We start from the raw sequence: 25587 nt of genomic DNA, 5'->3' as shown, positions 1-25587 counted from the left end.
AATGAGCCATAAATATCTAATACCAAATCATAAAAACAATGCCTGTTTCTTTCTGTCTTTCTTCAGCAGGTGCCAAGTTCCCAAAATCCATCTATAAAAAAGAGAAACCACTTTGATTGAATTTGAGTTTTATTTATTTCATATATTTATGTATATTTCCGCTTTTTGTTTGCTTTTTATTATTTAACTGCTAAATTGTTTGTATGTTCAACATTTTCATTTTCATTTTTCGTTTTCGTTATTTTGTATTATTTGCTTGTCAACTGGGATAGATTATGCGTGCAGCAAAATGCTGCATGGCATAACAAGTGTGGCTTGAATATAACCGCAAATATACAAACTGTACCGCTTCATAACCGTTTCGTTTAGTGGGTTCCGTTTTTAGTGGGCGTGGTGTGGTGTGGCTGTGTAAGGAGGATTATTTTTTATATTTTATTATGTACTATTTTGTTGCTGGCTTTTTTCCGAGTTAGCATTTATATTTATATAATTTGTTAATATATTAAACTAGTTTTCCACATGACTCTTGACTTGGTATTCGTTTAAATTACTTTGCTAGGTGTTTTTTTGTTCGTTTATTTACTGGGACTTTGTGTCTCCCGCATTCATTCATTTATAAAATTCTCTTTACTTTTCATAGACCATAAATGGTTTCCGTTTTTTCGCCTTCTTTTAGTATGTTTCGTCGTCTAAGTCATTGTTTAGTTATACATACGTTAAATTCATATATTTTTATATATATAGTAGTATTATGTATAATTTTAGTGGAAATTATCAGTATAAATTGCAATAAATTGATGATTGGAGGGGTGTTTCGAATACAGTTTAAAATACACAAAAAATACAATAAATAAATATTTAAATAGGGTTTTTGCCTAGCGTTTTTTGAAAAATACAATACAATACAAAGTTTCGTCTAAAATACTACATATAAAAAAAAAAACGAATACATTTTTCGAGCACATTTACAAAATAAAATGCCAGTCGCTTTGTTCGATAGAATTTCTTTGGGAAATGAGTTTGGGTTTTTGGGCAGATGTTTTCATTGTCAAGCTCTCACTAAAAATTAATTAACAATTAGCTGAAAGTGTGTAGAGCACATACATACATACATACATATAATATCATTGTTGTTTAAATATTGCATAAATACGGGTATTGCACTGGGAATATTCGCGCACGAGAATTGAATCAAATTTCTTTTAAAAAAATTTGGGACGATTCGAAAATACTGGGGTTGGGGGTGGGTGTGGGTGTGGGGGGCACAAAAAATACGCAATACATACAAATGACGAAATCCAAGCCCACAACGATTTGAGTGGCCGGGCATGGTGGTTACAAATACATAAAGGGGGGTGCGTGCCTTGTTTCCGTTTTGACGTTTTTCTCGCCTTTCTTTTTGTATACAAACTACCAATATATAAAGATTACAAAAATTCCACCTGACTACATAATTTCTCCTTTATCCTTCCTTCGTTCCGTTCGCTTCGATTTTCTCTAATTGTTAATGGAATTTTTCAGCAACAGGGGCAGCCCGGTTTTAGTTTTTGATTTCGATACGAGTATTGTGGCAGTTTTTGCCCCCCCACCAGAGGCGGCTTCGGCAGCCTCCGCAGCGGCAGCTTCACTGGCGGCCACGGAGCTGCTGCTGCGGCGTCGCGGTGCCGCCTGTCGTTGGTGCAGCTCCTGGAGCAATGCCGAGTGCTTGTCGAGGGCTTTCAGCTGTGCCGTGTTCTGGGTCTCGTACAGCGACGACTGCAGCTGGGTGTGGATCGAGGTGACATTCGAGAGCGTGCTCTCGGCCTCGGCCATAAGAAAATTGCTTAGATAACGTTTACTAGTTGTGGTTGCTGATGTAGTGGTGGTGGTGGGCGATGATGTCGTTGTAGTTTTGCTTGCCATTGTCTGTTCCTGCGCTGAAACCTAAGGAATGCACTTTATAGATAACGAAATACTGAAAGATCTTCGGGCAAACCTTTCTTTTAACCCCCGACTCTGTGTCTCAAGTGCACTTGGCGGGATGTATGACATTTTCCATATCCTTTTGCACGGCATACAGCTCTGACAGCTGCTTGGCAAACAACACATTCAGTTCGCTCAGTTTTGCCAGCTGCAACAAAAGATGTTTATAGTATGCTCTTCGATGATATTCCACTTGCACTTACAGTCTGATCATTGCACTTTTCCCTTAGGGTTAGGTTCACCGTCTTAAGCTCTAGTTCCTGCTGCAGCAACTCGGTCTGCTGTTGCTCCGTGCGCGCCTTCAAAGCAGCCACTTCGCGACGCAGCTCATCTTCTGTGGCTCCCCCAGCAGCTGCAGCAGCCGCAGCTCCAGCACCACCGCCCACACGCATCAAATCCATTTCACGCTTTAGGCGTATATTCTCCTCCTTGTAGGTGTGCAATTGACGCTTCCATTCGTCCACATTGGCCGTAGATTCCTAAAGAGGAGAGAGAGAAAGGTTTCAGTGTGGGACATGGTTTAATTGAACTGAGAACTCACCTGCAATGCACTGGTCAGGCGTACGTTGTTGTTCTTTAAGGTCGCCAGCTCGATTTCCCATTTCTTGGCATTGGCACAGCTACAGAAAACAACAAGGAGAATACTTTAAGGATCCCCAGGATAATCCGCTGCCATGCCTCACCTTTGTGCCAGTGCCATTTTCAGGCGTTCATTCTCGTATTTCAGCTGCTGCTCGGCTGTGGCGCCTGCTCCGGGTCCCGTATGCATACCCACAATGCTGCCGCCCGAGGAGATGGTCACACCACCGCCACCGCCGCCGCCTCTTAAATCGCCTGCTCCTACGTTAGTGGGCTGTGGTGAGGGCGTGGCCGAGCCAATATCCGGCTTGCCGTCACTGGTGTTCAGCAGCTTGTGGGAGGGACTGTCCGGATTGGCGTTCTGTGTGTTTGTATTGCTCATATTTGGCGGCTCCACGGTGTGCGGATCGATGGCAGTATTATCGTTTTGCATGGCCCCAATGGCCCTTCCGGAAATGGGCGAAGTATTGGCCGATGTGGTGGGCGTGACCGCATTCGAGCCATTTGCCGATTTCATGGCATTCTTGGTGGCCTCCTTGACCTCCTGGAATTTCTCAACAAACTGAAACGGGAAAAAAGAGGGAACCCTTAAGACGGGGGAAACTACAGCCAATCGAGCAGTACCTTTGTTAGCTCTGCCTCGGAGGCAAAGCCCAGGCCATACACCGTATTTGCACGCACATCGCTCCACTGGCCAAACTTCTGGGAGGTCTGTGTGAATGTCATGTTCGGGGTGATGGTGGAGTTGATCACCGCCTTGGTGCCCTCGACGCTTATGATGCGATACAGATTCCGTGAGCTATCATAAAAGAAGCTCACATTCACGGCCTTCATGCTGGCTGTGATCCAGGTGCGTTTCGTCTTGGGATCAATATGGAATACATGCGCCTGGCAGGTGAAAATCGGTTGTTCGCTGTGGAATATATAGAGAGAAAAAGAGAGAGAGGGAGAAGAAGTGTGGGTGGGTTCGGCACACAGGTGTGATTAAATTGAAAATTCCATTTCATAACCCCCCTCCCACGCCACTAATTAATATTTAATGCGTGTTCTTATCTATTACCAAGACGCTGACATTGCTGCTGTTGGATGCGTATTCCGTGCGTTGCGTCGTCGCGTTCTTTTCTCTTCCTGTTCTGTTTGCGTGGGCGACGGGCGACTGGCGACGAACCGACGACTAAATTGCATTATATGCTTAAGCCCTTTGCCTTTGGCCCCGCAGCCTTGCCTTTGATTCCCGTCTCAAGCACACATCACACACTCTTCTCTTCTATATATATAATTGGACAGCCCACCTACTATTGCACACACACACACACACGTATATATATATATGCATCTACAATCGGTACGTACGTATATATACGCCGCCCGCTACACACCATGGAAATGTCAGCGACACCACCGACAGCGTCGATTTTTCCCACACAATTTTCAATATTTCACCCACAATTACACTCGAAACCGGCCTTACCCCATGGTATTTGTATGCTTTAGCGCTTTGCTGGCTCGTTTGGCAACGAATTAACTTTGGCCCAGGTGTTTATCCGTGTTAATTTGTTGTTACAAAATGTTCCGTGTTAATTTGTTGTTAGCAGTGTGACCAGTGTGACCGACCCTCAGAAATATACCAAAATATACCGTCTCATTTGAAAAATATACCATAAATATACTGACAAATTCAAGTTCTATTTTATATATTCCTCGCTTTTGATATTCCGTGGAATATTACTAGCTGTATAGAACATTTAGCCATGCCCACATAATTTTATCCGTTTAGTGAATATATTTTCTAATTGACTGCTTTATTTTAAACACTTGCTTTTATTGGATTTCTATATACCGTTGAAAATGGGTTGATGAAATCGACAAAATATACCATTATATACCGACATACCGTAAATATACCGTCGGTTAAATTTTGACCTCAAACAATACCGAAAAGTATTAAAATACCAGAAACGGTGACCGGTGTGACTTTAAGTCACACTTTATCAATAAAATATACGGTCTGACCATCAGAAATTTACCGAAAACTGCCGTCTCATTTAAAAAATATTGCGCAAATATACCGCTAAAAATCGAGCTTAGTCCACCGAATCCCCCGTTATTTAAGCCGGATCAAAACTTGAGTTGAACGGCGGAAAAAATACGATTAATAATAATAATTATAATTACTCCTGTAGGTCCATTCCAACTTTTATATTTGCTTAAAAAATTAGTTCCATTACACAATCTGTTTTGCGCAAATAAGGTTGCTACCGATTCAAAACCCGATTCCAAGAGAGCCTTATAAATCTCTTCTATCCTGCATATTTTCTGAGGTATATTCATTTTTAGCTTATATATTTTCGGCTATAGATAGTTTTCTATAACTTTTCGAATTTAGCTTATATTTACTCTGAAATTTCAGTGAATCTTTTTATCGATGTTCTTGCAATTCAAATTTAGACCAGCGAATACGTCGAAAATGTTGCCCAGTTTTACTTGCTGCTAAACACTGCTCATGTTGCCTGTAAGTTATCAACTTTTGATTAAATTTATATATTCTTATGCTTCCTAAAAATGACCTGCAGAAAAGAATTTCAATTTGGAAGCTAAATTCAATTGAAATAAAGGCAGGTCGGTACGTGTCTATTTGTCAACGGTTCGATTTCAAATTCAAATGTTTCCAGCATAAATGTTGCTGTACGATGCTGCCAGATAGCGAGGTATGTTCGTATTTGCCATTTTTTCGTTCTCCGTTTATGGTCACATCTTTTTCACCGAAGTGGCAACACCGCGAGTTTTCGTTTTTTTCGCACACGATAAAAGTCGGAAATTATTGTAATTTTGAAGGAATTGCAAAAAGAATAGAGCCACAGGACATATGCAAAGGCTAGACAGCGGCAAAAGGTGTTGTTGCTGCTGCTGCCCTGCCGCCTCGCGATTGATTGGGGTACGTTTTGCAGCGTAGGAGCACCGCAGCGGAGGGGAGAGTTTTTTCTTGCCTCTTTTTTCACTCTTCGTTTCCCCTTTTCCCCTTTCCGTTTCGTTTTTTTTTTTTTTTTTGCATAAAAGCCGTCCTCCATATACGAGTTGTAAAGGTGAAAAGGCGTTTCGGTCAAATTTTAGACCAGCTGTTGGTTTTAATGAATGGAATGAAGTGTGTTTCAGTTAATTGTAGTTATAAAATGCTTGAGAGCGACACACCTATGATAAAAAATATGTCACTTGTGCAAAAGAGACGTGTGCGTGCCGTGCTCCTGTGTATGTGTGTGTATATGCTGTGCATGCCAGTGTGTGCGTGGGTGACTCTGAGCGTGTGGTCAAGTGTGCGTGTGTATGTGTGTGTAGAAAAACTTGTTATCAATGCGGCGCCTATGATAAAATAAAAGTCTCATTAGACATGTTTCTCCGACCGAAATTCCGATTGGAATTTGTGTATTCCCCTCTCTCAACCCTCCTCTCTCTCTTCATCTCTTGCTCTCTGTAGTGTTGCATGCCTAGGTGTGTGTTGCGGCGTGCTCTGGCGTGCCCCAAGTAAATAATGTGGAACATGATGTGCGACGTAATGCCCACGATTTCGGAGGACAGCATATCGCAGCGCTCTTCGCAGTTCAGCGGCGAGGATGCGAATTTCGAGCAGCTGATGGTCTCCATGCTCGATGAGCGGGACAAGCTGATGGACAGCCTGCGTGAGGCGCAGGAGCGGCTGGGCGAGACGGAAGGGAAGCTGCGCGATGTGGAAAAGGAGCGTGATAGTCTCCAGCGTCAAATCAATGCCAATCTGCCACAGGTAAGTGGAGAACACTGGAGCCTCCCAAATCACGGGAAATACTAATGGTGGAATGGTTCTTTTTTGCTTTTTAGGAGTTTGCCACACTCACCAAGGAGCTGACACAGGCACGCGAGACCCTGCTGGAGCGCGACGAGGAGATTGGCGAACTCAAGGCGGAACGTAATAATACCAGGGTAAGAAGCTTTGGGGATTCCACCCCCCGCCGTGAAGTGCATCCCAAATCCCAATCCATTGCTAAATGTGGGTCTCTCTTTCCCGCAGCTTCTACTGGAGCATCTGGAGTGCCTGGTGTCCCGGCATGAGCGCTCTCTCCGCATGACAGTGGTGAAGCGTCAGGCTGCCGCCCAGAGTGGCGTCTCCAGCGAAGTGGAAGTGCTCAAAGCCCTGAAGTCCCTGTTCGAGCACCACAAGGCGCTGGACGAGAAGGTGCGCGAGCGGCTGCGCCTCTCAATCGAGAAGAACAATGTGCTGGAGGAGGAGCTGAATACAACCAAAGAGGAGCTGACGCAGTACAAGGCGGGCGGCACGGGTGCGGGACCAGGGAGTGGCTCCGTTCCAGGTGGAGGCACTGAGAATGGCCTGAAAGAGAAGGTGCGTACGCAGCTGCAATCAACCGTGTCGGCTGGAGCCCGGTACTAAAATCTTTTCTCGTTTCTGATTTTCGGTAGATGACGGGCGGAGGCGTGGGCGGAGCTGGCGGCGGCGTCAATGGGGACGCCAATGAGCTCAACGATTATGCGGCCAAAACCCACGAGCTGCAGACGATCATCGAGAAGCAGGTGAGGGGCGGCAGGCAGCCACACACAGCATCTGCCGAACATGTGTTAACATTCCCCCTGCCCTTCCCTCCCATTCCACAGACCTCCGAACTGTCGCAATGGCAGCGACGTGTCTCCGATTTGAACAACAAAATCAGCGAACTGGAGGAGAATATGTCGCGGGTGCAGAAGGACCACTGCAAGGCGCAGGATCAGTGCTCCAAGCTGCAGCGTGATCTGCGCGAGAATGTGGCCCAAAAGGAGGATCAGGAGGAGCGCATAACCACGCTGGAGAAGCGCTATGTAAACGCGCAGCGCGAGTCCACGTCGCTGCATGATCTGAACGAGAAACTGGAGCAGGAACTAAGGCACAAGGAGGCGCAGCTAAAGGTGGGTACACCCGAACATTTGCACCTGGGCTATGGGCTATGGGTTATCACGGGTTCCCGCCTCTCAAATGTAACTAATAAAACTGCATCTAATCGAAACCCAATCACGTTATTGCTACCCCCCTCAACAAACAAAACAAAACACAACAAAACACGCGCGCACACATGAAAAATACCGAAAAACCGAACAGCTGCACGAGGAAAAGATCGGAGCCATTGAGGAGAAACTGGAGCTATCCGAACAGAAGCTTGCCCAACATGCCAAACTTCAGCCCGACATGGAAGAGCAGCTGAAGGCGCGCATGGAGGCGTTGACTAAGGTAGGAAATAAGGTATGCACTCGACAAACTAATATGCGCGCCATGGCCAGGTTCCCATATATGTACGATGACCAAGTATCAGTCAAATTTAATTCAAATTATATATTCTATGTACTTTATATAGCTCTTTCTTTTTGTACACAAAACAAGAACAAACTCTCTATCTATCTATCTTACTGTCTCTCTGTATCTATGTATCCCTTAAATGCACACGAAAATGAACTCTCTTCCGTTTCCTATTCCGTACCAAAATCAGACAAAAACTAAACCTCACTTTTAGCTTTTCATTCCATGCACAATTTTCTACTAATTTCCTTTTAATTTTCGTTGCAACATTTATGGCTTGTGGAATGTGATTTACTAAACCTTTTCTTTGGCTCCGAAAACAAAAACCAAACCGTTTTCAGGCTCAAGAGAGACATGGATCTGCGGAGGATCGTATACGGGGACTGGAAACGAATCTGGATGAGAAGACCACGGAGGTTGTAAGACTGAACCAGCGTCTCAAGATGAACGAGGAGCACAATCTGCGTCTGTCCTCGACGGTGGACAAGCTGCTGTCCGAGTCCAATGAGCGGCTGCAGGTGCATCTGAAGGAGCGCATGCACGCCCTGGACGAGAAGAACGCCTTGACGCAGGAGCTGGAGAAGGCGCGCAAGGTGGCCGAGGAGCTGCACCATGAGAAGAGCGAGATCATGAAGGAGCTCTCCAAGACGCGCCTGGAGATTGAGAACTTTAAGCGGCAGCTGCTGCAGCAGGAGATCGCCTACAATATCCAGCAGACGGAGGCCCTCACCCGGAGCCTGTCGCCCAGCAGCGTGGTCGACGGCAGCGGACAGTTCTCGCGGAGTGCCTCGCACGCCAGCTTCGAGACGCACTCGCTGCGGCGCCAGAAACAGTCGCGGCTGACGGAGGAGAACGCCCTGGCCCGGTCCATGGCCGAGCAGGAGTGGGAGAAGCTGCAGCAGGCGGCGCACGCCCACCAGCAGGCCTACGAGCTGGTGACCAGTGCCCAGGACTGTGACGACGCCGATGTCCTGTATGCGGCCGCGACGGCGGACATGATGTCGCCATCGGGACACACGGACGCCCAGACGCTGGCCATGATGCTGCAGGAGCAGCTGGACGCCATCAACAATGAGATACGGCTAATCCAGGAGGAGAAGCAATCGACGGAGGCGCGAGCCGAGGAGCTGGAATCGCGGGTTGGCAGCCTGGAGCATGTGAATCTGTTGGCCCGCGGACGATCCATGGACCGGCAGAGTCCGGAAATGAGTGGGAGGAGCACTCCGAATAGCCCGCAAAGAGATTTCATGCAGAAATATCATACGGTAAGGTATCCCTACTCGATTCTAGAGTCCCCGCTTTAACGAATCTTTCTTTCAGCTCAACTTGCCCGTGCTGTCCAGCGATGCCTCACGCGAGGAACTCCATGGGGGGATGTCCACGACTGGCGATTCGAGCTCTGGCGGCGCTGCATCACCATTGACGGCCCGTTCGATGCGCTTGGAGCGTGTGGCGCAGGCCCTGGCCCACAGTCAGGAGGAGCTGCGTCGTCGCTCGATTGGATTGAACCCGAATGCCGCCGTTTCCCAGAACCACAACCACATGGCCATGAGCACTCACGGCAGCTACGGCCTGTCGCCTCTGAGCTCGCGCTACGGCAGCCAGGAGTCGCTCCGCCACTACAACACCATGGGTTCCATGTCCATGCTGCAGACACCCACCTCGGGTGTGTCCAGAGAGGCCGCCGCTGCGGCGGTGCAAAAGAAAAAGGGCATCAAGTCCTCGCTGGGGCGTTTCTTTAGCAAAAAGGAAAAGGTCAAGGGCGTTAAGGACACGCTGCCCGATGGGTCGCCCAGCATGATGTCCATCGGCAATCTGTCGATCGGCCTGAGCGAGGTGGACTCCAACTACGATGCCATGAGCATGACGGGAGGCATGATGCCGCGGATTGCCAGTGCGCAGGGATCAAAGATCAGCAGCGTCGACTACGGCAGGCAGAAAAAGTAAGGACTACAATAATTATTGAAGATCTTTGTATAAAAATCCTGTTTCTTTTACAGAGAGCACGACTATCGCAACGATTTGTTGGGTGAGGCCATGAAGGCGGGCACACCGTTTGCCCTGTGGAATGGTCCCACAATTGTGGCCTGGCTAGAGCTTTGGGTGGGCATGCCCGCCTGGTATGTGGCCGCCTGTCGCGCCAATGTCAAATCGGGTGCCATTATGAGTGCCCTCAGCGATACGGAAATACAGCGGGAGATTGGTAAGGCACTAGCCTCCATCCTCCCACCAATCATTGGCTTAATTTTTGTATCTCTCGCGTTTAGGCATTAGCAATCCTCTGCACAGGCTCAAATTGCGTTTGGCCATACAGGAAATGGTTTCACTGACCTCTCCCTCGGCGCCACAAACCTCCAGAACCACATTGGCATTTGGTAAGCCCTCCGAAAGAGTCTCCAGATGATGGCTAATCTCTGTTTTTTCATCTAGGCGACATGAATCACGAGTGGATTGGCAACTACTGGCTGCCCGGACTGGGTCTGCCGCAATATCGCACAACGTTTATGGAGTGTCTAGTGGATGCCCGCATGCTGGACCATCTGACCAAAAAGGATTTGCGCGGCCAGCTAAAAATGGTGGACAGCTTTCATCGCACCAGCCTACAGTATGGCATCTCAATGCTCAAGCGCTTGAATTACGATCGCACCGAACTGGAGCACAGGCGAAAGATGAGCGAGAATGGACTGTGCGATGTGCTGGTGTGGAGCAATGAACGTGTCATACGCTGGGTGGGCAGCATAGGACTTAAAGTAAGGCCAGAGAAGTGGAAAGAGTCGAAAAGGAATTTTAAATTTGGTTTCTTTGACAGGAATATGCCAACAATCTGCTCGAATCGGGTGTGCATGGGGCACTAATGGCCCTGGATGAGGGCTTCGATGCCACTGCCATGGGCCTGGCCCTACAGATACCCACACAAAATGCTCAGGTGAGTGGACTTTATACCCTTTTTAAGGAAACCCTATGGATTACCGAATTGCATGTCGTTTTTAGGCTCGCCAAATACTCGATACGGAGTTCAATAATCTACTGCAAATAGCCACAGATCGGAGGCCGGAGAACGAGCAGCGTAGCGCATCCTGATGCAGCTACAGTCCGCCCACAACATCGGTGGATGAGTAATTCAGCAAAAGCAGACCCAAGCAGGCACTACAAAAAAAGACCAGGGGCAAAAGACCTTTTTCCTAAGCCAGAACTAGAAATGAGAGACAGATATGAAATGTTAGCATCAACTAAAAGCCACAAAAAAAATTCTAACAAGAAAGACGCAACGCAAGAGACTCCCCCGCAGCATGATGCACGTCTAATCCATATAGATATATATATATATATATATACATATATAAATACACGCATAGTCATACATATACGTATATATATCCATAAAATCAACAACAACAAGACAATGTATACAAGACATAGCACATACTCTATATAGGAAATATTGTACGAGATCAAGTTCGTTCGGTTCGGTTCGGCCCGGGATTTTGCAGTGGACTGTCGCTGCCGTGTACAAGTTTTAGAAGCTAAACAGTTTATAATTATTATATTTTTTACCAAGTGACATATATAATTTACACACACATATATTGTATATATATATAAACGATATAGTGTAATTGGGCTTGCAATAGACTAACAGTATTTTGTTTTATATAGATATGATTGTTCAGAGATCGGAAAGAGAGACAGGCGTGCTTCGAACCAAATTCGTAACCAAACATTGTTTGTTATATAATTTTTATGGCATTTTTTGTACAGTTTTTTATTTATAATTCATTTAAAGTACAGTTTCTTTTGTATTAATTTTTTTATGTACATCGTAAAAACTGAAAGAACAACATGCACAACAATCAGGCATACATATATAGTAAACAGCTGCATATATATATATATATATATATATATACGATACACAAACACATATATAAAGCTCACTTCTATAAACAGTAAATATATATTTATATATATATAGAATATATATCATCAAGCATACGTGTAACTAACAAAAGAAAGTATTAAAAGAGGGTGGAAAGTGGAAGTGAAAGTGGAAGAGGTGGATCGAATAAGTCGCAAGCGCCCATTGAAAAATCAACTATTTACACACACTCTTATATATTGTATACATACATACGAGATGAATCCAGTAATCGAACAAGCTTTAAGGGCAAACTAAACCTAAACCTAAAACTAAAAACCTAAAAACCTAAAACGTAAAAACATATAAAAAACTTAACTCTTAGCCTGTGCTTAAACTTTCTCTTAACTCGAGCATCATACAATTATTTTGCATCTTTAAATAATTCGTACGAATAATATTCAAAACACAATCTAAAAGCATATCCATTGTTTATCAAAACAAAAACCCAAAAAATCCCCTTTCCATTTTCTAAGTTGTTACGTTTAAGGTCTGTTCTGTTCGGAAACCCTCTAATTAAGTTCTTTTCTGATGTACTTATTTGTGCAGATCTACATTTAAAGCACTCAAACTGCCTGCATGTCCATGCATGCCCCATGCCCCGTACATACTGCTTCAGTTGTTGGATGTTTCTGTTCTGTGCATTACGTATTTTTAAGTTCTAACCAAAATCGTAACTAACGCTTGTCTTTAAGTTGAAAACCAATATGTACGTATGATTAAAAGAGGTATAAACATTTAAATTTAGTTGTACGACAAGTATAAATATCTAACTATAACAAATACTAACAAGACAAGAAGCATACTTAATGAAATTATTTCAAACGTATTAGCAAAATTAATAACAAACATAAAAACCATGCGTAAAAGAACTTCTAAACAAGGGCAAAACTTATTTATGTATGTAAACGCGGTAGCATTAAAGCAAATATTTATGATGCGTAACCCTAAATTTACTAAATACGAGTACTAATGCAAGATCTAAGTTAATTTTAACGGAGGACGGATCCATCGAGGGCGGATCGAGTATCGATTGATTGGTTTAATTGTTGACTTTTTGTTGAATAATCCGCGAAAAGAAGATCTAAAGTAACTAAAGTAAAAATAATGACACTAAAAAATATATAAATTGATGATTACACGCAGCATATGTAAATACTATTATATATTTCAAAAATAATATTGTGAAAAGCATGGAAAGCGGAAATGGAAAAACAATACTAACACTTTAGTAAGGGCGTAAAATTCCGATTTAGGAATTTTTTATATGTACCATATATATTTGAAAAGATGAGAAAAAAAACAAACAAACCAACAAAAGCAAAAAGCAAAACAAAAACACACACAAAAGCAAAAAACAAAATGAAGAAAATATAACTATAAATTAAAATTTATTACAAAAAAAAAGATAATAACCAAAACAAATGGTTTCATTCATTGAGGAACCAACGAGGGATCTTCTATGAATGATCGGTGATCGGTGATCGGCGCATTGGAGCTGTTTTCTGTACGTATACTTTTTAAATTATTTCAGGGGTTTGGTAGAATTTGAGATCGGTGTTTGTTGGCCCATGGGAAGGCTATTATAGGAATCTTAAAATCTGTTGGAGTACAACTACTGTATTTATAAAGATACCAGCTGTACCCTGCTACGTATCGTATAAGAAATGAGGAGCAAATTAATTTACAACACTTGTGGGTTTCCCGCTCCCGCCAGATCTTTAGTTAATCTTCTCCGGTTCCTGCCCTTGCCGAACTCCCACCATATCCCCCCATATATAGCCCATAACCATCTCGGGACTGAATTTTTTGATTTCTCAAAACTTAAGCTCAATCAGTGCAGAACTTTTCCGGTTTTTAAGTCCAATAGACCCTTTTTATACATACTATAGATTGTAGATGGCTAGACTTGGGATAGAATTCATCCAAATTGGATGAACATGATCAGAGGACTTTCATAGAAAACCTACCACTGAAAGGGTGGTATCCAACGCTTTGGCAACCAAAGCTATTCTTCCTTTTCTTCGAACTTCGACAGGGGCAACCTTCGATTCCAGTGCCTCTCCAGTTTTATTCACTTGATTTTATAACGACGATAGTTTTTAATTTTTGGTCTCAAATTCGCTTTTTATATGATAGGAAATGTTTTTTATGTCAATAAAGATTTTTCGTCTGTGAATGAGCCACTGTTCGAAATTGTTTGGCTTCAGCTTCAAAATTCCTCGTTAATTTGGAGCCGGCGGACCAGCTGCTTTGGCAACGAACACACACCGCACACACAGGACACGGATTATCCAACAGACCACCAGACTTCCTAGCACGTTGCACCTAGCACCTCCATCGTTGCCATCAGCACACAGCCAGGCACTGCCGCTGCCGCTGCCACTGCCACTGCCCCGAGGACCTCTTCCAGCAGCATGACCACCAGCCAGCCTATGCAGAGTGGGGCAGCCACGACTAATCGCACTCACCGGTACTACAATCCCGTCTCGAAGATACAGTCGCTCATCCACAACCTGGACGCTGAGCTGGTGCAGCTGTGCAAGCAGTGTTCGGTGCCAAAGCCGCCGACTAGCAGCAACATGAACGCCAGCGCCCGCCACAGCAGCTACGGATTGGGGTCGGCAGCCAGCACACCGCAAAGGGGTATGCTGGCCAGCCACTATGACCAGGACAGCATCAATAAGCTACTGGCACGGGCACGGTCCATATCGGCCCAGAGATCGACCTCTGGGGCCACCACACCCATGTCTCTGGCACCCGATGCCCAGAAGCGGCAGCTGAGGAACGTGTACCGGACGCGGGTGATCGATGCGTATCGCAATCGGAGGATCTTCACGGTGTACGGCAACTATCATACAGTGCGACGGGCCCTGGTGAGGCGTGGCTGGCTGGAGAAGCTGCCGCCCACGCGGTACGCGAAGCTGCAGTCCATGTCCGAGGATGCGCTGCTGGAGCATGCGCGGCGGGGCAACGACTACGAGACGGTGGTCATATCGAAGATGATTAATCACTTTCCCTCCTTCTTCATTTGGCAAAGCAAGGCCCAGCGCGATCAGTTCTCCGAGGTGCGGCCATACCGCAATCGGGTGAGGCGCAGCCACTTCCTGGACTTCTCCACGAAGGTGGGTCTGGTCGGGTGCGCCGAGCAGGAGCGCTGGTTTCGCGAGGACGGCGTCTGCGGCATGAGCTATCCGCGGTTCTACCGTCTGGGCGGCAACAACGTGGAGGAGCGCATGGCCTTCATCGAGGACTACCAACAGACCCAGGCACGCTCCCTGCTGCGCTACATCGTGGATCACAAGCCCGCAGAGCTGATAGATGCGGACTGCGGCAGCATCATGAGCACCACCCTGGACTTTGCCCTGTCCAAGGTCAAGCAAATGGTCAGACAGGCGGAGCACTACTCCCTCGACGATGCACGGGCCAAGTCCCCCACCCCTGCCGAAGTCGTGGAGATCCAATGCTTCATGATGCATTCCGCGGATGTCCTGAAGTCGCAGGCCAAGTTCCGGGTGAACGATAAGGTCATGACGGAGTATGCCCGCCTGGCCAGGCAATACCTCGACCAGATCGAGGCCCTGCGTCCCGACTACAGCTGGGACGGCTGCCGCAATCTGTGGATCCTCAAGCCGGGCTATCAGTCGCGGGGCATTGGCATCGTCATACGCAACTGTCTGGACGACATTCTCCAGTGGACGACGAACAATCAGAACAAAAAGTACATTGTCCAGAAGTACATAGGTGAGTGGTGGAGTATTCAATAAGGGATTCCCATGGTTCATTCTCTGCCTTTGCAGAACGTCCATATCTGGTGTATCGCACAAAGTTCGACATACGACAGTATATGCTGTTGACGATTGGGGAGTCCAAGGTGACCGTCTGGACGTATCGCGACTGCTATCTGCGCTTCAGCTCGCAGGAGTACACCCTGGACGATCTGCGGGAGTCGATCCATCTGACCAACAACTCCGTGCAGAAGCGCTACAAGAACAAGCTGAGTCGCGATCCCCGCCTGCCGAAACACAACATGTGGTCGCTGGAACAGTTCAAGGCGCATCTGCGGCATGTGGGTGCTCCGGAGGGTACGTGGGCGAACATCTACAATGGCATCAAACAGAATCTGGTGGCCGTGGTGATGGCCAGCCTGGACGAGACCGATCTGGTGAAGAACGCCTTCGAGCTGTATGGCTGCGACTTCATGCTGGACGAGCAGTACAACCCCATCTTGATTGAGATCAACTCAACGCCGGATCTGTCGCCCTCGACGGAGGTTACGTCCAGGATTTGTCCCGTTGTCATCAAGGACTGCATACGCGTGGTGGTGGATCTGGCCAAGAATCCCCAGGCCCCCACGGGCCTGTTCGAGCGAGCCTTTGAGGTCAACTACACCGTCAACAATGGGGCCGATGTCCAGCATCCCCTGGAGCTCAACGGCAAGCAGATGACCCTCTTCGAGAATCTCCCACCCAAGGTCAAGCCGAACAATCGGACCCTTATGCTCCGCAAGATACTCAACAAAGTGAGGGAGTCTGCGAGCAGCAAGCTGGACAAGTTCAAGGACAAGATTGAGACCCCAGCCAAAGTGTCCAAAGCGGCCCAGGCGGCCAAAGTGCCCAAAGTGGCCAAGGTGCCTAAAGTGGCCAAGGCAAGCGTCTCCTCCAAGAAGAAGGTAAGTTGAGTGCTCAGAAAATGCAGACAATCTTCAAGGATTCCCTGGCTTTCCCCCCAAAAGAAAGTAGCAAAGAGCGCTACTGCCTCGAAGGCGAGTTCGGGGACACCCTCGGTGCAGGTCTCTGTGACGCAACATGTGGGACATGTGGGACCCAAGCCGATCCTCACCTCATCCACACGCGAGAATCTCGCACTACAGTACACGGCACCAAAGTGAACGCTTTTGGGAGGACTGTACCTGGATAACTGATGGCACAACCGCAAATATAAGCAAGGGGTAAGTACACTGATATCTTGGACGTCACTTAACCCACAAGGCAGCTGTATCTCCACCCTAGAGACCTTTATGTTTTGGAGCTGGAGGGGTCTGTATGGGAATCCCTGCTTGCCTTATAAAATTAACTAGGAAGTAACGGCACTTTGGACAAAAGTGAAATTCAACTTTCAGCATTTCAATATGGAACACATGGAAACCTGCAAATCTTAGAGTGTTTCTTTTAACGGCACATCAACAGGTATATAAAATGGACTCTTAATAAAGCTGTCGATAAAAAATGTGAAACGGAACAAGTACGAGCACTATAATTGTTTAGAAATAGCACCAGAAATGTTTGGAACGATCAGGGGAACGTACCGCAGCAGGGGGGAAGGGGAGGCAGCAATAAGTTCTCTAGAAGGAGAGAAGAAAGAATGGGCGCTGCACCTAAACCGTTCATGCCTAAGCCCTCTTAATCTTCATCTCACTCCCACCAACAGGTGACACACTCCCACACACTCTTTTGATCACCCTTTTGCAAAACGAGCGCGGAGATGAGCAAGCAATTAGCAAAGAGAGCGAGAGAGTGGCAGAGGCGAATTGGAATACGAGCAGGAGAGCATGAAATGAACGCTCGCTCATACACATGTTTTTTTTCTTTACCGCAAGCACGAGCGTTTTAAAGTCAGCTCCGCGTTTCGGGCCGGGAAAAGCCGGAAAATAGTGAAAAATCAAAGGCCAAAATGTCGCGAATGAAGTGTCGTGTAGTGGTGCAGTGTTTAAACATGGGAAATGCGCAAAACTGCGTTTTAGCGCCACAAAAATGTGCTGGATCAAGGGCGCGGGCGAAGCAAGCGGCAAAATGGCCACAAAACTGCAGATCCGCGACGGAAATGTACGAAAATAAGCAAAAGTGAGTAAGGGCATGTTATTTTGTGTATAAATCTTTGTTTTTCATGAGCAAAAGTAAGCGGAGCTGCCACCGGCTCAATAAGGCGTCTCACAATTTCGCGTTCGGTCACGTGATGTCTGTGTGCTTGTGTGGGTGCAAAAATTGCATATTAGGAGCGAAGTCTTGTCCCTTTCCCACTCAATGTTGTGATAGGCGGCGTGAAGAAGCAGAGGGTAGAAAGGAATCAGCAAAAGCGCTTAGCGTCGGCGCTCGCCTTCCAAGGTGTTTTTTTTATGGGCATTTTCTTGAAATTATTGGGTTCCTTTGCTTGTGCGCGTGCGTTTGCGGTTTTGGTTCGTAAAAAGCGGAAAAACGGAGTTTTCCAGTGCTACGTTATTGTCCATCGCCGCGGTTAACGTAGTAGCTACAGCAAACGAAGCAAGGAGAACGTAACGGAGCAAGATGATGGGCCAAAAGGTAAGAAATTTCTTTTATGTTTCGCTGTACTCTTTGCATATTGTTTTTTCTTCTCTCTCGCTCTCCCACTAACATAAATGGGTGCCATCATACAATCCTAAAGTTCCTTTACACCTTAAAACTATTACGATATGTTTATTTATATTTCGACTTGACATGACCTTTAGTCGGGGGGCTACCTAGCTACGCCTCTGCATGGCAGTGTTGGTGTACGTCTCAGCCGACGGGCAGCGGAGGAGCGGGGACCGCCAGTGTGGAGTTGTTCAGTTTGTTGGCCAGCGCTGTGCGGGGACTCAGGACCTGGCCCTGGGACAACTGCAGTTCGCTGGTGGCCTGTTTGAGGGCCGCCACAATGGGCTCTCCCCGGTGCAGGGCCTGCACCGAGATGCTGATCGGCAGGCGGGGACCATTGGACTTTCTGCCGAAGGTCCTGCCAATGGCATGGATGCTGGCCGTGCTCTCGATCTCCGACTTGGTGCGCAGGAAGCGACGCGAAGGTAACGGCGTGCCAGTGGCTGTGGCTGTGGCAGCGGCAGCTGTGGCCTGAGCCTTGGCCCGGCAGAAGGCGGAGGAGGCGGAGCTGGTGGTGGCAGTGATGTTGCGAAGACTCCGCCACTTGCGCTCACTGATCACCGGAGCTGTGGCCGGAGCAGACGTCTCCGGGGGCTCTGGCTTCTCCATCAGATGACTGTCGCTGCCGTTGGATGTGTAGTTCTTGATGAGGATCTTGAACTTCTTCTCGGTGCTGTCCACGGGATTCGTGGCGCTGAGACGCGGCCCACAGCTGCGCTGCCGCTTGGGAGGCAGGGCCGTACTGGTGCTTGCCTCTCCGGGCAGCGTTCCCATGGTGTTCCGCTTGTGGGAGGCACTCAGCAGCTGAGTGATGGAGCGACCCGCTTGCTTCAACAGATACGGACTGCCGGTGGCGGACGATGATGGGGGAGGCCCCGCTGTGAGGGCTGACGGGGATCTGATGGTCGTCGCCTGCTGACTGCTGCTGAGGCTGCTGCGACTGCTGCTCAGAGGCTCCACCATGTACTTTTCCATGTACTCGGTGGCGTTGAAGGTGGGCATGGCCCGGTGGATGCGCGATATGCTCGTCGCGGGATGCAGGATGGCCGACCGCTGGCGGTAGACGCTGCTGGTGGCCAGGGAGCGCTCCTTGCGCTGCTGCTGGTAGTAGTAGTTGTGGTGGTTGTGGCTGTGGTTCACCTTGTGCAGCAGCTGCTTGCCCTTGACGAACAGATTGAGGCCCATGTAGGCGGGTGTTGGGGGCACCACCTGCCGGTAGGCGAGATCGAAGTTGCCCATGTCCGCCTTGGGGTCCGTGCGACGATCGATTACGACTGCAGAGGACTTCAATTATAGATTTTTGTACTTGGTGCTCGAGGGACACTCACCCTTGACCACATCCTCCAGGCACTGGGGACACATGCGCGCCGTGACGCTCGTGGTGGCCCCCAGATCCGGACTGGAGTTGATCTCGATGAGCCAGGGATAGAAGTTCTCGCAGATCATGAAGTCGGCGCCAAACAACTCGAACGTGTTCGGCCGCCTGTCCATGTTCTCCTGCGAGGCCAGCATGCAGCCCACAATGGCCTTCCTCATGCCCGGAAATATCCGCTCCAGCCACATGTTGTACTTCCCGATTTGTCGCAGATACGCCTGGAAGGAGTAGCAGTCCCACATGTTCTCGCTGGGCAGCCGCTTGTCCCGCTTCCCGTTGGTGTACTTCTTCTGGATGGCGTAGTTGGTGAGGTGCACCGACTCGTGGTGGTTGCTCAGCGAGTACTCCTGGGAGCTGAAGCGCAGATAGCTCTCTCTGTAGAACCACACCACCAATGGCTGTGGGCGGTGGGGGGGAGTGGTTAGATTATGGGTTTCATTGGGGAAGGGTCTCAAGAATCACCTGTGTGTTTGTTATCAGAAACCATTGGCGTATATCGAACTTTGTTTGGAAGAGTATAAGCGGTCGCTCTGAAAGGAGAAAGGGGTTTATTAATTCGAAAATTCTTTGTCTTTTTTCTAGCTTCAATAAGCTTCTTTTTCAATATTTTTAAGAAAGATATACAGTGGCGAGCAAGTGTGGATACATGCTCGCATCTTTTCAGTTTAAACGCCTGTAAAATCTTTAAAAATTCATCAATCCTTGTGATTTTTGTTTTCATAGATTCTTTAATTTAGTGAGAAAGAAAAAAAAACAATAATTTCAATTCAAAGAGATCATTTTCCTTAAGAAATTTTAATTTAAAAAAGTCCATGCATCCACTTTTTCACGTTTCAAGTTTTTTTAGTTTAATATTTTTTTTCCAAAGTGCTTTTATCATCTTTTATCACATTCCACGTAAGTTTTGGCATACCCTGGACTAAATTAATTATTTCCCTGGCTCCGCGCTCTCTCAAATTTGTTGTTGAAAGGCCAAAAGAGAGCGTTCAAAACCCACCCCCAGCTCGACCGCTCTATAGTGTCAAACATCGTATCAGCCGAGTTTTTGCTTCAACCTTTGCTTGAATACCCCTTATAAAAGCATCCTCAGCTTTTTTACCACATTATAATCGAAAGCCAAAGCCTTTCTCCATCTATCTATGAAATTTCCTATTCGTTTGATGATTATTACAGTCGAAATCAAGAGAAATACGAAGCTGTTCCTAGAGATTTAATTGCCGAAACCTAGAAAAAGAATAGATTTAACGGACATTCTTGAAATCCAATAGTGTACTTTTCATTTCTGGCTTTTATTTATACAAACTTGGATTGAAAATCAATTGTCTCCGCAGACAACTTGTTGCATGCCTCAGAAGACAGACAGAAAACCGTAAAGCAAATTATGATTTCTGCCTGCAAAACGAGCACACGACAGCCGCACAGAAAGGCCCAAACGATTGCGTTTTTAGGCCAAATTTTTGTATGCATTGTACCGCGGATTGTATCGGATGTACGAAGGATATGTTTTTGGTATACTCGCAGGAGTCCAAGTGGAGGAGATGTGCGTGCGTGTAGACACCACAACTGACTGACGTTGGGAGTTACCCCAAAATGAGGGGACCCCGAGAAGGGGAGGGGTGGGGTGGGAGTACAACAACTTTGGCACCGGCCTGATTTACGACCTAGTTTCCGTTTCCTGTGTTTTACGTTTGTTTATATCGTTTTCTGGTGGGGATTTTGCAAATTTTCGTGGGTCTGCACCCAAGATCCTTTATCCCATATCGATTGGAACAGCCTATTTCGTAATAATGGGTTTAAATGGGGTATCTTTAAGGAAATTGTTCGTCAAAATGTGGCAACTTTTGGGTAATTCTTTGGGATTCGGGTCTCTCAAAGTCGTAGCACTCACCTATATACTTTTGCACCACATAGCGACTCTTGGAGGCTATCGAGGGATTCACAACACCCAGTATTTTCCTTAGGTTGTCCATCAGGAGGATGCCACGACCGCGGCACTTGTTGGCCGGCTTGACGATCCACAAATTCTGATAGCCATCGAGACTGTACTGCGGCCAGTGGACCTTCATTTTGTCCACCAGCGAGAGACAGCTCTTGGCCGTGTGCTCGAGCCGCTGGCCATCGTGCTGGATGCGGCCGTCCTCGTTGACCAGCTGCTGGTGCTGGTAGAGGAAGGCGTCCCAGTCGTGCTCCCAGATCTTGGGCGGATCCTCGAAGTCGATGTCGTTGTGCTGGCAGCTGTCGAGGTACTCCACCAGTCGCTTGTAGGCGAAGTCTATCGACGAGTAGGGTATCTTGCCGCCGGCGGAGAAGACGGCCTCGGGCCCCTGTTTGTGGTAGCGGCAGAGCACGGCCCGCAGGTACGCCACGCAGGCCGTCAGCTTGAAGTTGTCGACGAACTCGCCCAGCTCCTCGGGACTCCAGACGTTGTAGCAGCGCGGGAAGTACATCTCGGCCGTGCCCTCCTCGAAGAACCAGTGGAAGTCGCGCAGCTGGCTGCACAGGCCCTCCTTGGAGGTGAAGGGGGCCCGGTGGAATTTGTTGATCGTCATGCCGGGATTCTTGGCCTGGTCGATGTAGTCGCACTTCTCCTTCCGGTTCGTCCACAGAAAGTCCACGGGCATGTGCTCCAGGAAGCGCGACATGATGTTCCGCTCGCACTTCTGGATGTACTGCCGCCGCGTCTCGCCGGCCTTGCGCTTTGGCAGTCGCTGGGTGAGATCCTCGTAGGTCATCTGGCCCGCCGGCACCACCTTCCGATGCACATCGAGCTTCTCCACCCATCCGCGCGCCAGCAGGGCGTTCCGCACCGAATTGAAGCACCCGCGGATGGTGAAGATCTTGTTCTGCTTGGCCGCCTCCTGGGCCTTGCGCCGCAGCTCATTCATCCGCTCCGTGGTGATCCAGGTGCGTCGTGCCGCATAGTTGCTGGGTGCCCCCAAAGGCTTGGATGCGGCTCTCACGGGCAGGTTCTCCTTGTTGCCGCCATCCGGAGTGCGAGTCACAGCCTTCTCGGGCGGCGGTGGCGGCGGCGGAGGTGCTGACTTTTGCGGCGTGTCGCCGGAGTGCGACGGAGGCGTCAGCTGGATGACGGGCACCGCAGTGAGCGGCACAATTGTGGCCGGTGTGGGCGGCGGTGCTGCCGGCGGGCTCTGCGGCAGCACCTTCTTGGCCAGCGTGGCGCTGGAGCATTTCTGCGGTGGCAGCTCTCGCAGGAGTTGCTCCTTGGCGCGTTGCGGTTCACTGCTCGGACGCGTCTGCATTGCGGAGGCGCTTGCTCGCTCTCCAAGCACCGCCAGCCGACTAATTCGATTTTGGCTGCAGTGCAAAATTATCGCGTTTCCCTTGTCCCTGTCTCTGTCTCTGTCCTCCCGGGGTCTGGGCCTCACTGGGCCACTGGGTGAATGGGTTGCCTTTGTCTGGTTGTTAGTCCCCGGGGAGGGGGCGGTGGCTGCCTGGCAACCATTGAGCCAGAAATAAGTTCACAAGTTCACTTGGAACGACTCTATTTATAGCACTTACCTGCTCAACTATACGATGGCTTCTAGCCGGAGCCAGGCCTGCAGTAGATACATAGATACATCCGCATTTTGAACTTTTCGCGTTGGGTTAGGTCGACATAGAATGGATGTTTAGGGCCGGTTACTAAGCGATATGTTTGGGTGACATAAAAATGACCTTCAACAAAACGGAATTCGAAATACGAATAGTTTTGGGATTATTGAATGCAAGCGATAATTGGAGATGAAGGATACATTGCTATTGACCTTTTCCGTTACCCAGATGGAGAGATATTTCTGTTGTTAGAATAAAAAAGGAGGCAGAATTTAGTTTAAATATTTATTAAAGAGTTTCCGATAAAAACACGAGGAATAACGATAAAGGGAGATCCATTAATGGATTTATTATTGGATATATATGGTGGGTAAAAGGATAGTTAATTTAAGGGTTCAAGATAGATATTTAAAGAGTGACTAGGGAGCAACTCCCGGCTTACTCGCTTCCTGCGCGATGATATGAGTAAAATATCGGACGACGAGGAACCAAAACTTTTTTATAAGTACCTTCAAATGTGGGAAAGAGATTAATTAAGGGATACTCTTTAGTAGGGATCTTAAACATTAGGATGTGTCCTAAGAGCCTAACCCAATGTACCGCACCAGCCCAAGAGGCAAGAGCTTCGGCTCCTTTCTGCCCACTTCCTTTCTTTGACGGAACCCCCTACTGATCCAAAGCGGATCTCCGTCAGGTGCCGGGGCAGGTGCGGGGGCGTCTAGTACCGAATGAGGTTTTTGCACGATACCAGTATTTGTTTTCCTTCCGTGGGTGTCGTTTCCGTCATCAGCGTTTGCTGCTGTTGTTTGGCGTCGGCGTTGGCGCTGCTGCTGCTGCTGCTGCTGCTTGGGGGGTATCATCGGCAGCGTTGTCGTCACTGGGAAGCGCGTGGAAGCGACGTCAACGCCAATGCGGCCCCTCTCATATGGAAAGCGTTTCGGAAAAGTCAGTAAAAGGTAGGATGGGGGGACGGGGGTTCGGGGGACTTGATGGATGGCAGTCTTGTCTGCAATTTGTTCAATTTTCGCGCAATAGCGCGGAAACCGAGGGTAACTTTTCAATTATTTGTAAAATAATCAAGTTAACTGCCACCACAATCAGGGCGCCGCGAGGGGGGGCCTTTACATCGGTGCCATGTGCCATGTGCCATGTGCCACGTTCCCCCCCTCCCCCTCTCTTGGGGAGTGTGTGTGTGTGTCTCCGTTTCGAAAGGGTATTTGGTTCAAGGACAATTTAGCCGCAAAACTTGATTCGCAGCGGTTTCTGCACGAGTCGTTGGAAAAGTTATGCCTACAAAGTTCCGGCACACGGCAACACCTACTCCGCGGGGGCATGCCCCAACTCCGGTGTCCTTGCGTGCCGACAACTTTGAGACTCTCCCTCCCTCTCTTCCCCTATCTCTGTCTTTGTCTATTTTATTTATATTTTATTAAAAATTAAACTGCCGTGGATCGTGCACTCGTACTGGCAGAGCCGTAACTGGGGCGGTAATTAATTTCGCTTGATTTGTTGTCTCCGGTTAGGGGATAGTGGATGGTGCTCTGTATTAAGTTTATTTACTTTGGAGGCGGGGTTTTGCTCGAGAATACCATAGGATTTGGGTCAGGGAATGAAAGTGATAGGGAAATGCATTGTTTTTGTAGCGTACTTTTTGGGTTTGGCCTCGTCGAACGTCGAACCCTGCCACACAAACATATCTACAATCTGTCGTGTCTCGATTATTCTGGTCAGCCATTTTCCAATAAGATCAAAGAAAAAGATCCTTGAGATAGTAATAGTACTAAAAAGACGAGTAAAAGTTAATAAAATCAATTCCCCTTTTGCGTCTGTTTAAATAATTTCCCTGCTGGGAAATTTGAGAGGAAAAATGTGGTATGGTCAATGGGCAGTGGACAAAACGGCCCAGAAAATGCCAGGTATAAGCCTAATAAGCCAAAAAGCCTATAGCCCATAGCCTATATAGTCCCCAAACGCGAGGTGAGGGTCGTACGAGCCTGGCAATGTGGCTTGGCCATTCTTTATTCTAGCCCCCTTCTCTAGTTTGCGCTCTCTTCATCTTTTCTCTTTTGATCCTCTCTTTGATCTCCCTCACAACGCACTCCCTCCCTCACCACACGCACAGCAATGGGCTCAACGCTCAAACGCAACTGCTCTCTCATCATCGCAGAATCCTAGCTCTGAGACAATCCAATCATTTTCTGCGACGCAGTTTCCATTTATCCCTCACTCTCTTCTTACTCAACGTCGCAGAGGCACTCAACACACACACACCGAAGCGCACTCTCATTATCTCGTTCCTTTTGATCCTCTCTGAGCGAGTCGTCCATTACACACGCACTCTCTCTCCTTCTCTCACACGCCCACGCACGACTAAAGCACCGCAACGGGTTGGACCAAAATTATGAGACATTCAAAGGTGACAGAAATAAAAAGGCAACAGAGATGATAGACTGAGCAAAAACAAATATATTGTATGTTTGTATAGGAGTATTCGTCCTTTTCTCCCTTTGAAATACTTGTC

At 47.7% G+C, this 25587-nt stretch overlaps 4 protein-coding genes and 1 long non-coding RNA gene across 9 annotated transcripts; 2 read left to right on the top strand and 3 right to left on the bottom strand.

Annotated features, from left to right (window-relative positions):
- Positions 1–537: 537 nt before the first annotated feature.
- LOC108163631 (homer protein homolog 1) lies at positions 538–3792 on the bottom strand. The gene is made up of 7 exons (XM_017299037.2): positions 3602–3792; positions 3166–3454; positions 2646–3103; positions 2504–2582; positions 2166–2441; positions 1976–2110; positions 538–1923 (listed from the first exon to the last, which is right to left on the bottom strand). The coding sequence occupies exons 1-6, from the start codon at positions 3724–3726 to the stop codon at positions 2003–2005; spliced, it is 1335 nt and encodes a 444-aa protein (XP_017154526.1). The 5' UTR covers positions 3727–3792; the 3' UTR covers positions 538–1923; positions 1976–2002.
- Positions 3793–5295: 1503 nt separating this feature from the next.
- On the top strand, positions 5296–12828 carry LOC108163174 (liprin-alpha-1). 4 transcript variants are annotated; one of them, XM_017298306.2, is made up of 14 exons: positions 5296–5476; positions 6014–6316; positions 6391–6492; positions 6581–6910; positions 6988–7098; positions 7180–7467; positions 7658–7798; positions 8194–9117; positions 9173–9795; positions 9853–10055; positions 10120–10227; positions 10283–10602; positions 10662–10778; positions 10844–10933. In XM_017298306.2, the coding sequence occupies exons 2-14, from the start codon at positions 6068–6070 to the stop codon at positions 10931–10933; spliced, it is 3606 nt and encodes a 1201-aa protein (XP_017153795.1). In that variant the 5' UTR covers positions 5296–5476; positions 6014–6067. The 4 variants fall into 4 exon arrangements, with proteins under 4 accessions (XP_017153795.1, XP_017153796.1, XP_033248457.1 ...); XM_017298307.2 differs by lacking the exon at positions 5296–5476 and having other exon boundaries at positions 6068–6316; positions 10844–12828; XM_033392566.1 differs by lacking the exon at positions 5296–5476 and having other exon boundaries at positions 6068–6316; positions 7658–7786.
- LOC117188582 lies at positions 5573–5835 on the bottom strand. Its single transcript, XR_004472675.1, has 2 exons — positions 5731–5835; positions 5573–5657 (listed from the first exon to the last, which is right to left on the bottom strand). It is a non-coding gene; the product is annotated as an uncharacterized LOC117188582 (long non-coding RNA).
- Positions 12829–13885: 1057 nt separating the features above from the next.
- LOC108163651 (tubulin glycylase 3B) lies at positions 13886–17009 on the top strand. 2 transcript variants are annotated; one of them, XM_017299070.2, is made up of 4 exons: positions 13886–15512; positions 15569–16440; positions 16504–16719; positions 16781–17009. In XM_017299070.2, exons 1-3 carry the CDS (start codon positions 14186–14188, stop codon positions 16657–16659), a joined length of 2355 nt encoding a protein of 784 aa, XP_017154559.1. In that variant the 5' UTR covers positions 13886–14185; the 3' UTR covers positions 16660–16719; positions 16781–17009. The 2 variants fall into 2 exon arrangements, with proteins under 2 accessions (XP_017154559.1, XP_017154558.1); XM_017299069.2 differs by having other exon boundaries at positions 16764–17009.
- An 808-nt stretch (positions 17010–17817) lies between these two features.
- On the bottom strand, positions 17818–25491 carry LOC108163650 (tubulin glycylase 3A). Its single transcript, XM_017299068.2, has 6 exons — positions 25305–25491; positions 23034–23308; positions 21403–22966; positions 19977–20044; positions 19468–19912; positions 17818–19413 (listed from the first exon to the last, which is right to left on the bottom strand). Exons 3-6 carry the CDS (start codon positions 22772–22774, stop codon positions 18284–18286), a joined length of 3015 nt encoding a protein of 1004 aa, XP_017154557.1. The 5' UTR covers positions 22775–22966; positions 23034–23308; positions 25305–25491; the 3' UTR covers positions 17818–18283.
- Positions 25492–25587: the final 96 nt, after the last annotated feature.

This window comes from Drosophila miranda, chromosome 4, assembly GCF_003369915.1.
Source record: "Drosophila miranda strain MSH22 chromosome 4, D.miranda_PacBio2.1, whole genome shotgun sequence".
Lineage (NCBI taxonomy): Eukaryota > Metazoa > Arthropoda > Insecta > Diptera > Drosophilidae > Drosophila > Drosophila miranda.
Note: the sequence above shows the minus strand (reverse complement) of the source record. Positions and strands in the feature narration are given on the sequence as shown.